The following is a 13048-nucleotide window of genomic DNA, read 5'->3' on the forward strand; positions in this document are numbered from 1 at the left end:
TTTCCATTAAAATAAAAAAATGAATACAATAACAATAAAAACAACCCACAGGAAATACTTCACCTTTCAAAGAGCCCACTACTCAAGCTGCTATCAAATTGATTTTCACGGAAAATAAAAGCAAGACCTGGCCACTAAAAGACTGTTATAGTGATGAAATAATAACTGGCATTAAGCTTTAACAAAAAACCCCCTCATTTCCAAGCCTGAACACGAGCTACAATTTTCTGCTTTTCAGAAGACAGCACTACAAGTTTTACCAACCCAAGTTCACTTTTGATTTATTATTAACAGCCATCCATTACCAGCCTCCCACCACACAGACAATGCAATTTATAGGGGTTTTATCCCCTTGGCACCGTGCCCACCACTCACCCGTAACGGCATCATAAAACTCCTCTTCACTGTTCATCCTTCAGGGTGAAATCTGGTGCAGCCACTGCAGCTCTCTCTAATGCATCCTTGAACTTGATTTAAAGTATCTGAGCGCTGTCAGGGTCTTCTTTTGCAAATATCCAGCTGCTTCAGATGATCTATTTGACAAGACAGGGAAACAGAATTAGCAGCTTCCACATTTCTCCTGTGTACAAACGCTCACACTTGACAAACACTAATTTTCCTGCTTCTTCCCATGGCAAAAGATGGATTTCTGCATTCATAAGTAAACAGCTTTCTTTGATAACCACAGTAATTTTGAAGACAACTACTACCTGCCACAAGAACAGCTGATTTACTGTGTCACACTTCTCTCTGTATAAATACTTCACATACATTACTGCAAAATGTATCTTATTTACAGCAAGTTAAATTTCAGGCAAGTACAGCTAGAAGGAACAGAGAAGTGAGAGAAGAAAAAGCCAGCTGGCAAACCAAAAAATCTCCTTAGCAAGAGGATAAGCCTTAATGCATCTTTAACCAAGAAAGCTGGGAACAAGAACCTTGGTATCTCAAAGTCTGACCACTGCATGAAAATGCTGGACCTGACTCTACACCATGCAATCAATATGTAGAGACCCTGGGAGAAGTTCTGTCAGGCTACTGCTATGCACTCTCCAAGAGAAAACTGGAGATTTTTCCCTTTAAAAGGAATGTAAAGAACCAACAAACTCTTCCTCAATAGAACCACGCACTCTGCAAATAACTTACAGATTTATGTAGCATTCCACCTTTACTTTATGGATGAACTAAATTAGATTTTTTCCAGATGGTTGACAATGGTGTAATGCAAATATTTTTACCTCACCCAATTTTAGTTTAAGGAGAAGAATGAGAAAATTTTGTTTTCATTCTTACAAACGTCCGCCAGGTTCCAACAATGAGCCAAGTACACAGCAATAAATGACAGTATGGCAATGCTATCAATATCTCCCCCAAAACAACCTCAATCTGTCACTCTCAATTTTTTCTGATCCTGAAGATTCCACTGCTTTTGTGACAGTTTTTTCTCCAGAGTAATTATAATTGCACAATTCCATTCCAATTAAGAGAAACAAAGGCAGAAGTGCAGTCTGCTCCTAGGAGAAGAGTGCACCATGTTTGAAGCCAATTCCTTCTTTTTCTCTGCAAGAAACCAGACTGTGTTTCAAGTCTTTTTCCCCTCACTGCCCAGAACAAAAGCTGTTTGAATGTCTCATACATTCAGTTCTTCTAACTGTCCATTCAGAGGGAGGAGCTAAACCAGCCCATTATGAGACTCATCTAAATTAATGAATTTATGTTTGCCTTGAAGTGGTTAATGTCTTTCAAGGATAGGTATTTCAGTTTGTCACTTTTCCCTTAGGAACCTCCCATCTCCTTGCTACTATAGGATTTTATATCAATCTCTGCACCAGCAATATCATATTTACAAGTCCTCACCCTCCAAGTGTCTTTGAAGAAGCAAGACATTTATGCTTTCAATTGTCTGCAAGCACTGCATCCTTCTAGCAAAACAGCTGGCAATATTTCCAGAAGGAAACTTATATATGTACAAGACACAGCCCTCTCATGATCAGGACTACAACTACATTATTTTCTCCATGGTTTCTCGCATCTTCCCTTCTTCTGTTTAGTCTTGTATAGAAGGCATTAAGAAATAAAAATTATGATTTACAAAACTGTCATATATCATTAAGAGCCTTGAATAAATAAGGTCATACAGATGAATGCCAGTTTCTCCTCTCCCCTGTCCTGCACAATAATAATTGCATTACAAAAGGCCTTGTGAAGTGGAACTACATCCCACAGTTTCACTGCAGAGACAACAAAGTTTTCCTATAAAAACACTCACCAAATACAAATGAAGTGACCAGAATCAGAGACAAATGAAAAGCAAAGTTATCTTGTGCTGTCCTGACATCTACCTCACACCACACCTGAAGCTCACTGCTCTTTGAAAATTCAATCATAACCTGTAAGTTATATACAAAATATACACTGAAATCACTTTAAATAATTACAGTTACAAATTTTCCTAAAGTGTTAGGAACATTTAAAAAAAAGAAAAAAAAATAATGTATTTTGCTGAGTTACACTAGGAATAACTTCCCACTTGCATCACTTCTTTTACATTCAGTTCTTTTATACAGCAGAGATTAACATGAATTTGCATGTAGCTGAACACACAGTGATAACAGCATTCAGCTTTCATGAGCCAAAAAAATGGGATTAAATCCTGTTCTTTACTAAGAGTACCAGCAAAAGTTACTTTTAACTAGGCTGAAATACCAGAAGACAAAAACATTCTGGTGGCCTCATATTCAGTATATGCAATCTGTATTTCCTCTTCCATTCCCTGATGTTCCCAGAAGAATTTACCTGCACACCAGCAAGGGCGGTGGGCAGCTTTTATCAAAATTGCCATTGAAAGAAGAGTGCACCACTCCTGTGTCAGCCAGACCTTCAGGAGCCCAGGCCCAGCTGCTCTCCTGGAAAATATTCCATACAGATAAACATCCTGTCATGGTCTCACCTTTCAGTGCTACAGAGCACAAGGAACACAAAGCTTGGAAATTTTCCTGCATACACAGTAATCAACACAAATGTAACAAACAGGCTTCCACACAGATTCCACTTGTTGAGAGAACACTTTCAGCAGCTGAGGTTTGCTGCTTTACAGGCTAAAATTATCTCAGTGGGCTTCACTTTCCAGGCAGGGTCAAGAGGCTGGGCCTGGGCGCCCAAGACAGAGATACCCAAAAATGTGCTTTTCTTTAGGGGATCTCAGCCCTCAGCCCAGGTGAGAGACAGACACCCAGAAATGTGCTTTTCTTAGGGGATCTCAGCCCTCAGCCCAGCTGAGAGACAGACACCCAGAAATGTGCTTTTCTTAGGGGATCTCAGCCCAGCTGCACCCACCAAACCATCTTATCAATAACAGAGAAAAGCTGCAAGTACAGGCACCTCAAGAGAACTGGAAAATCCTCATTTAATGATGCCAACACAACCCTGGCCACAACCAGGATGGTTAACAGGATAAGCAACAAAGCTTATCTACTTCCTCATATTTTATGGCTAATGGATTGGTACGAATTTATTTATTATGTTCCATGGCAGGAGATGGAATGAGATGAGCTTTAAGGACCTTTCCAACCCAAACCATCCTATGGCACTGTGATAACATTAAAACCCCTTTAAATTCTCATAGTTCATCACACATTCCTGACTGATGACCATGGATAGCCCCTTTCTTAAAGGACATGAGGATTTTGCAAATGCAAAGGACAAAACAAAGCATGCAGCTGAGGTAAAAACTGCAGGAACACATCCACAGCACACCTTGAAATAGGTTCTACAGAGGGGAGGGATGACTCAGAATTCCAGAATTCCTGCCTTCCAGAACTAGATCTGTCACAGGAGAGGGGACAAACAGAAAGGGCAGTTCCCAAACACCATCCAGGTCCCAGGAGGAGCTCAGGAGCAAACTCCCTTCTCCACAGCCTGGATGCAGAGCATGTAACAAACTATTCCCACCAGCCACAGTCCCAGGCAGGCCCACGAGCAAGGAGGAACAAAGTGGTGCTGAATAATGCCCCACAAAGTGCTCAGTCAGGCACAGAGCTGAACCTGTCACTCGGCAGTGACCAGCCCCAGCTGATGCGGCTGCCAATAACACGCTCTGCATGCAAAGCTCTCTGCAGGTCACAGTGTCCCCTACAAGGTCACAGTCCCCAGCAGTAGAAGGCACACAAATTCCCTTCCAGAAATACACCAGGCCCAGACTCTGCACAACTCCTATTTTAAACCATTTCCTCCCACTTGAACTTATTTTAAAACCAGGACAACAAAAGTGCAAGACTTTGCAAATCGCTTTATAAATCACTTGATAAACTGCCTAACGTGCTCCAGGCATTCTGTGACGTGCATGTGAGCATCTCTGAGAGGAGATGCACATTCCACCTTCAGGGCTGCTTCCAAAACCAGTGTGTGGGAACACACTGCCTTTATCTTGGGAAATTAGTAATCCCTCAAATTTGTCACTTCGTAGGCTTGTTCCCTGTCAAATTTCATTTTTCAGGAGAAAAGTAACAAAAACAACCAACTTATTTCAACCGTGTTCCTAGATCCTAGGAACTTATACATCAATTAAAGAACCCCAAAAATTTGTATCCCTGTAAAAATTTCAACCTGTAACTATCCTAAATTAATCTGACTGACTAGTTCCTCTATCCTAACTTGTTCTTCCAGGTTAATCCTCAACAAAGACCCAGCTGGATAAGCAAAAGTTACTCCTCCTTAAAGAAACATTTACATTTCTATAGAACGAGCAGCATTTACAATGAGTGGCTCACAGGGCTGGAATGTGGCTCAGCAAGCTCAGGTTTGAAGCTGGCTGGGGACAGCTGCAGTGCCTTTTTGCTCCAGACCTCAAGCTGAAATTTCTCATCATGCAGCAGTTCTGGAAAGCTTTGCTGACATCACCCTGCTAAATTAAAAATCCTTTTTTTTTTTTTTTTTTTTGCTTTGAAATCACATGTTCTAGCTCTACATGATATATATTAAAACACTTGGTTCTGCTCATTACACAGATATTGAATCTACTTGTGAAATCCAGAAGCATTTAAGTAAAAGGAAGTAGAGAATCAATAAGCAGTTATTAAAATAACCCCAGAGGTTCACCAGCACGAGCAGGTAGGGTGGTAGGAGTTCAATTCCCTGGAATTGAGAGTGCCACCAAAGAATTCATGAACTAGCACATTCATCAGCTTTTTCACATGCCTATCACGGTTTCGTTAGGTGTGCATTTCCACAGCAAATTTTAAAATCATTTGAGTTTCTTAACATAAAAAGAGAAAAATCACAAGTAATTAAGAAAAAGGAAGAAGGAAAAAAAAAGTCACTTGGGACCTTCCTCATGAAAAACATTTTCATTACTTTGATATGAAAAGGACAAGGGAGAACGTGACTTTTTAAACTGACAGAGGGCAGGTTTACATTTTATATTAGAATGAAATTCTTCCATGTGAGGGTGGGGAGGCCCTGGCACAGGGAAGCTGTGGCTGCCCCTGGATCCCTGGCAGTGTCCAAGGCCAGGCTGGACAGGGCTGGGAGCACCTGGGACAGTGGTAAGTGTCCCTGACCATGGCAGGAGATGGAATGAGATGAGCTTTAAGGTCCCTCCCAACCCAAATAATTCTGTGATTCTGTGACATCCTCAGTTCAGGATGTACCTTCTGTCCAGAAAGAGACTCCCAAAGAGCCAAAAGAAGATCAAACATCCACATCCTTCATAAGAACAGCAAAAATAAGAAATGGGGAAAAAAAAAGAACAAAATCCCCCAGTGTACAACATGACTGCTGGAATAAGAGCCAACCCCATCATCTCTTGAGTTGCCAGCTGAAATAAAACATTGCTGTAGTACTTCAAGGGACAGGAATAAATAACTTGAACTAACAGATAAATATTCATGTGTGTTTAATTCATACACATCTCCTGAAAACATCAAACTGCAGTGTTTCATCTCTGAATGAAAGCTTCAGCAAAGATGAATCTTAATTGACTCATGAAATTAGGTTACCAGCAACACTGGATCTGAAACATCCACAAAAATTAGCCAAGAAGCAAATTTAATTGGCAATTTAGATGAACTGTTACATACTTCAATTCTCTTCAGCCAGAGAACAGCCACACAGACAGCAGAACCCAGGAGAGGATTTTCTTTACCAAGTGAGATTTGTTTTAGTCCAAAGTTTGAATGCAATACCATCTGCCAGATGTCTCGGCAGGATAAAGTTCTCTGCAACCACAGCAAGACAAGGGCAACTTCCTTCTCAAATCTGTTAAATAAAGTGCAGAGAGGCTGAGGGAGGAGATCAGCTGAACACTCAGGCCACTGTCACTTTTCCATTTCTTGGGAGATTGCAGCTGTCCCTACCACAGGCTTTTATGGAGCTGGGAGTTATTAAATGGCCTGGGGACATTTCAGTGCCAGCACTTGAAACAATGGTGACAACAAACTGAACATCTGAGAGGTTAGCTTTGAACAAATGAGCCGAGCCATTTATGACAGGCAGAATCACATTCTGTTCTCTCAGAAATACCAATTTTTGGTGATGCTTCACAGGAATTAAGAGACAACTGGAGCACTACAAGTCTGGCTTTCAAAGAAGCAAATGCCACAAAACCTGTTTCTGCATCAGAACAAATGACAGTAACTGTCCCACACATTAATCACTGTCCCAGCCCAAAGCTCCAGTGCTGCTACCACAAGCATTATTTATTTAGCATAAAATTTGTAAAGATGAATCTGGACAGAAAAAATCCTCCCAGAATAATCTCAATTACCTATGGAATCAATGGCTATTCCCCACTTTCACTTCACCAAAAGTTCTGTTCTATAGCCAAGGATATTGGCTTGCAGAACTTCCCTCAGTGTAACAAACAGATCAAAGAAATTTGATTCCAGCAGATTAATATTTTTTATACAAAACACTTCATTGAAATTCATACAGAATTCTGTAAATGTTCTCCTTTCTTAACACTACCTCAATATCAGAGACATTTTTCCACCTGAGAGCATCTGATACAGCATTTTTCAGACTCTGCAACCTTCCCTTGGAAACTATTTCATGGCCCATGACTGTAAAAGATGACAGAATTCTGTTCTGCATACCTCTAGCATTATGATGCATAATGCTAGGTTTGATCAGGAGTGATAAATCAGCTCATTTCTAGCCACACTGTTCAAAAATAAATCATTCAATACTGTATTGTACAACTAGTTATTTCTTAGTTGTTTCCTGGGGATCTGTTTTATCTTACTTGCAAGAGAGAAGGTGGGAAGTAATCAATAACTCCAAGCACAGTGGCTTTGCACACAAGTGTCAGTGGATACATAATTAATCATTTAGGAACACTTCTTTGAAGATTAAATTAAGAATGCTTGGGTATTTCTCATCATAATGCAACCACCCCTGCAAATTGATCACTGAAGCTTACGAACATGAAGACAGTTTCAGCATAAAATATCACTGGAGAAAACCCCTAGAACAGCAAAAATAGTTCTATGTGTAAGTTCATAGATCTTCCTCCTCAAAGGCAGCTTTGTCTCTGTGGACTCATTCTCTCCAGGAAGTTGCAGGTTTATATTCACTCTGCACAAGGTACTTTGGAAATAATTTTCACAGAAACTCTTAGACAATTATGGCAGCAATTATATTGCAAATAAAGCAGGAGGATGAGAGTGACTAACCCAGTGCAAAGCCCTACAGTAGAAGAAACCATATTTTTATGCCTACCACCAACTCCTCACACACACAGATTCCACAGCATGAGCACCTGCACACAGCTAACAGACAATTTCTGAAGGGGGTTTTAAGAAGTCAGATTTTATGCTATGATTGAATTTCCTTTAAAGCTGCCTTTACAGTAAATACCTACTGGATTCCAGGATAAGGTTGCCATTCTCTTTGCTTAAAAATTAAACAAAATTAACTTTGACTCCTCAAAGCAGGACAAATATCTCCATTTAGAGCCCAGTTTTAGTGAAGAACCCACCCAGCTATGTGCTCAGTAACGTTAACCCACCTGGGTAACAAGTATAGCACTTTGTTTAAAACAAAAGCATGTAAACAAAGTTATTTACACCTCTGAAGATGGGCAACATTTCTGTTCCACTACTGAACAACCACTCAGCAGTTTCATTGTTCAAGTGCACAGCCCAGAAGGAATCCATGCATGGGGCAGTTCTGCTCTCCTGGATAAGTTTTCCTTTCAGCCAGCACAGGCTGCTGAAGGGCCCCTGAGGTACAGGAGGGAGAGGGGATTTCTCTGCAGCCTTAACACACACAAGATTCATCACTGAGAGCTACTAAAGGGATTCTGATCCTCACCTGGCTGCCCTGACACGCTGTAGGGAGCAGAGGAGCTGGTTAGTGATTTACTGAGCTGAACAGGGATGTGAACCACAGACACCTCAGAATTCTCACACTTCACCCACCTTCAACCTCCACTGCCTGTAACTATCACTAGAATCAAAACATTGTGAGATCTACTAACAGATTCTTTTGGGAGTCCTAAAAGAATTTACTCAGAAGTGTAAAAATAACACTCGTAAAAATATAATGACATTATTTATCCAGTCACGAAAACACATTTCCTGACAAACAACCTAAGCACACAAACTCTACAACACCCCAGAGGTTCAGAGCATCCCAAGAGCCTTTATCTCATCCAAAACTGGCCAGCACAGCAAAGGAACTGGACTGGAGCAGGAACAGCAGAGAGCACTCTGCTCTAACACCAAGCACAGCCACTACGTGTCCAACAGAGCAGAGACAGCCCAAGTTTGGGACTGCAGAACCAAGAGGGCCAAGACTGAAAAGTCCAGCTCTGCTTCTGCAGCTGCAGGGACAATTCACCTTTTGTGAACCCTCCCTCCCAGCAGATGGATAAACAAGGCCAGGAACACAACACTCTGCAGCCTCTGCATTTTCTGAATGGAGAGCTGCTGCAATCTACTACAAACCTGTCTCATTAAATTATGTGCATAATAAAATAAACTGAATTAATCTAAATGATCTGTCTAGACCAGCAAATGAATTTCCAATTGTAACTGTATTTAAGTAAAGAAAAAAAAATCAAGTTTAAGTAAGCTTAGCCTATTCTTGTAACTTATTGATCCTGAAAATGAAGACATTATCTTTGTGCACTGAATCAACAATACATTTTTAAAGAGTATAACTGAAAGTTATGGTAAGCCACATTTGACACAATCTAATTGCTTGTTGCTCTCTCCTGCAATTTGCTTTTACAAGCCTTTAAAGATACAAAGTAAATAATTACATCATCATACATTTGTCTGCACAGTAATTATTAAGATGCAAGGACTGAGATAATGAATTTTTGAATTCCAAGTTTTGTGGTGGTCTATTCCATAAAATAATGAAATTCATTAAAGATTTGCCATAAAGCATAACCTCTATGTTTTTTTTTTTTTTTTGCAACAGAAAGAACATCAAAGTCCCCTATCTCCAAAGTGGCAGACACAGAGTGACCAATTTGTTCCTTGCTCCCACTTTCCAATTTATTCAGCTTGGAGAAGATATCCATGTGATCAGCTGCACATCTGCAAGCTCAGCAGCAACATTCCAGTTCTTGAGCACTCCTAATTTAACACATATTCTTTGCATGCCTCATTTTGTGCATTTCTTCCAAGAATTGTAAGAACCAAACATTTTAGTTACTTCACAAAGAAGAGACTAAACACTAAGCATTTTACATCATCATATCAGTGTCAAATACAGAGATTTCTTGTATTTCCATGAGACAGGTGACAAAATTGATGCTGAGTGAAGGACTAGAAAAATGGCACCTCATAAACAGAAGGCCTAGATATGAACAGCATGATGTAACATTGCATTTGTTCAAGGACAAGCTACTTCAAATATCAAAGGTAATAAATTAACTGCTTAAAAATTCAGCGTAGTTGCAGGCTAATCTTGCTTTCAAACAACAGCAAAAAAAAAAAAAAATCATCTGACTGGCACTACAAACAGTGATTTAAAAATATAGCCTTATCAAAGCAAAAAAAGCCTGATTGGGACGTTTTCCAGCCAAGACTGAGATAACAGAAAGCAAAGCTTTCCACCTTTGTTCTAGGTCAGCATATGTGAAGTTCACACAGCAGAATTCACAAGAAGAAAGACTGAAAGAAATACCAGCTCCAGTCATAAGATCTGCCAGCAAGTACCTATCATGGAAAGCAGTAACAGTACTGAAAGTGACTGAAAAAAAACCATCCAAGGGTGGAAACGATCTTCTGTGATCAGTTACCAAAATGTGTCAGCAAACAAATAACAAATAACCACACTGCTTTTCAATGTTGCACCAACTGAAACCTTCAGCCCATCTAGTCCCTAACTGCCTGTAGGGTTTGTTGGCTTATCACCATCTTCTATCTCCAAATTTTGCCTTCTGTTTCTCAGATAATTTTGGCATGGCTGAAGAGCCAGTTCTGGATGAAAAATGCCATATTTTTTCCTGGACAGCAGACATCTCAGCATTTCCTTTTGAGGACTTCCTGAAGTTACAAGTTCATCATGAGGCGCTGTTGGTTCAATGAGAATCACTGCTGGTCCTCTCCCTGACTGCCCTCAGCTCTCTGTCATGTGCTCAAACATGTGTATGGCTCCACAACTATTTTAAGAAAAAGCTGTGTTTACTGTAACTGAAAACCCAAGGGGTTATTCAGGGGAAAATCAGCACTTGGAATTTCTTGCTTCCATGCTAGTTTAGCCAGTTCTCCTGGTCCCATCCCACGGCACAGCGCCTGATGTTTGGAAGTGACCCAAGTCACTGCTTCCAGAAATTACCCCGAGGTTTCAGAAGTCCCTGAGCACGCTGGTGTAAAGTTTGTTAAGCTGATAACACATGTGATTGCCCCCAGATGGCAAAATGAATGTGGATTTATAGAACTGCAGAAGGTTAAGCTGGAAAGACCAAATTTATTTTTCCTTGCAGGCAAAGCTTTAGAAAAGGAAACACTATGGGAAGAGTGGTGCAAATCAACACTGCAGATCTACCATGCTTCCTTTTTACTTTCCTGGAATCTCAAATGAAGGCTATGTAATACTGAGAAAATTCACAGTAAATGGAAGAAGTATCTGCTTGCACTCAACACGCTTTGGCAGCTACTTCTGAGAGGAAACACGAAGTTATTGCACACATAAAAGCCAGGAGGTGATTTTGAAACTACATTTGAAATTCTGGCCTGCAAGTGCTGCACAGTAACAAACTGCTTCCAAAAGAAGTCCTGAACTCAAACATACAGAGAGCACAAACATGATCAATAACCAAATTAAATAAATGGCATCTTATACCTTTATTACCATGCAGAAGTTCTGGTGGCATGTTATTTAAAAAAAAGCCTTTTTTCCTCCTATTTTTCCCATCTTGCTTTTCTTGTTCTCTGTAAGAGAAACATCGAGTAGGTAACTGAAAAACAAAATTAAAAATAAAAAACCAACCCCAAATGAACCCCAACTGCTTCAGCTGTGACCTGAAAGGCCCCTTGAGGCTCTGCAATGTGCTGAAAGCGAGCCCAGCACATTCCTCTGGGGAGCGGGGCGCCGGAGCCTCCTCTGCTCAACACCCAGCTGCGAAAGAGATCGGAAAAATCTGGGAAAATCAGAAATATCCCAAGACTGGGGCTGCCAGAGCGGCACTGACCGCGGCCTCTGCACGGCTTCGGGATGGGGGCACGGGGCAGGGCTGGGCCGGGACGGGATCGCGGCACGGGGGGAATCACGGTACCGGGGGAAATCACGGCACTGGGTTAAATCACGGTACCGGGGAAAATCACGGTACCGGGGGAATCACGGTACCGGGGGAAATCACGGCACTGGGTTAAATCACGGTACTGGGTTAAATCACGGTACCGGGCATGGCTCTGCACTGGGCAGGATTCACAGCACCGCGGACGGCTCTGCACGGGCCCGGCTCAGCACCGGGCAGGATTCGCAGCACCGGGCAGGGCTCAGCACCTCAGCCCAGCGCTGCCCACGCTGCAGGTCGGGCCTGCGGCCCGCAGCGTCCCGAGACACCCCGGCAGATCAAGGCCCCCCCGGGCCGCCGGGACGGGAGAGAAGCGTTGAGGCGGCCGCCCCACCGCCCGCCCCCGCCGCACTGACAGCGCGGCCCGCGGCCCGCTGAGGACGGGACGGGACCGCCGAGCCGGGCCCGAGCGGGGCTGTGGGGGCGCTGGGGCCGGCGAGGGGAGCGGAGCCCCGGGGTAGCGGAACGCGGAGCGCAGCGCGGCGGCCCCGGGCCCGGCCCGCGGCGTTACCTGCACCGGCTCCAGCGACGGCACCGCGGACACCGAGGCGGAAGTGCGGCCCTGGCCGCGGTTGATTGACAGGCGCCATCGCCAATCGCAGAGCGCGACCGCGCCCCGCCGTTGCCAAGACGACGAATCAGCTCCCCGTTCCCCGCTGGGAGGCGGGGCGAATGCTAATGAGGCGCCGAGCCTGACCGCCCCGGGCCGCGCCACCGCTGGGGAGACCGCTGGCCAATGGCGCAGGGGATATGCAAATGAGGGCGTGGCTATGCAGATGAGGCGGTACCGGCAGCCCCCGCGGCCGGGGACGCCTCCCCGAGCGAGTTCCCAGAGGATTTTTGGGTTCCCCCGGGAAGAATGAACACCTTATGGCTGCTCTCACCTGTGGGATTTATAGGGCATTTTAACTAGGAGGTGATCCCACAGTGCAGGTTTGGCTCGCCATAACCTTGCAGGAAAATATGGCATTCTCAAATAGAGATTGATTTAAAAAACCCCCTCCTTCATCAGTCTTTGGATGGTTTATCGGGGCAGGGGTCTCCAGCTGCAAATTTACCTGTAGATGCTGTAACTAGATAAGGGCTAATATGAAATCAAGCAGGTTTGTGGGGTTATATAACTTATAAACCATCATCCCTGTGGTTGACCATTCCTTCATCCCATCAACCTCCTCCATGTCCCGTCACTCACAGCAGCTCAATGACACCTCAAAACCCCAGAGAAATGGTCCACGGAGCCATCTATGAGTGTGAAATGGTGGGGAGCGAAAGAGGGAGATGAGGCACAAATACTTA

The 13048-nt window shown here is 43.1% G+C and overlaps 1 protein-coding gene across 2 annotated transcripts in view; it reads right to left on the reverse strand.

Annotated features, from left to right (window-relative positions):
- OSBPL2 (oxysterol binding protein like 2) overlaps window positions 1-12351 on the reverse strand; it is a 33066-nt gene extending 20715 nt beyond the window's left edge. Inside the window, exons 1-3 of one of the 2 annotated variants that reach the window (XM_063172540.1) lie at window positions 12264-12351; window positions 11299-11387; window positions 376-533 (exon numbers count right to left, since the gene is read on the reverse strand). In XM_063172540.1, coding sequence (XP_063028610.1) covers window positions 376-412 — 37 coding nt within the window. In that variant the 5' untranslated portion in view covers window positions 413-533; window positions 11299-11387; window positions 12264-12351. Of the gene's footprint in view, window positions 1-375; window positions 534-11298; window positions 11388-11856; window positions 11876-12263 lie in introns of those variants that run through there. The other variant, XM_063172542.1, reaches the window with a different exon arrangement.
- Window positions 12352-13048: the final 697 nt, after the last annotated feature.

Source organism: Melospiza melodia, chromosome 19 (assembly GCF_035770615.1).
Source record: "Melospiza melodia melodia isolate bMelMel2 chromosome 19, bMelMel2.pri, whole genome shotgun sequence".
Lineage (NCBI taxonomy): Eukaryota > Metazoa > Chordata > Aves > Passeriformes > Passerellidae > Melospiza > Melospiza melodia.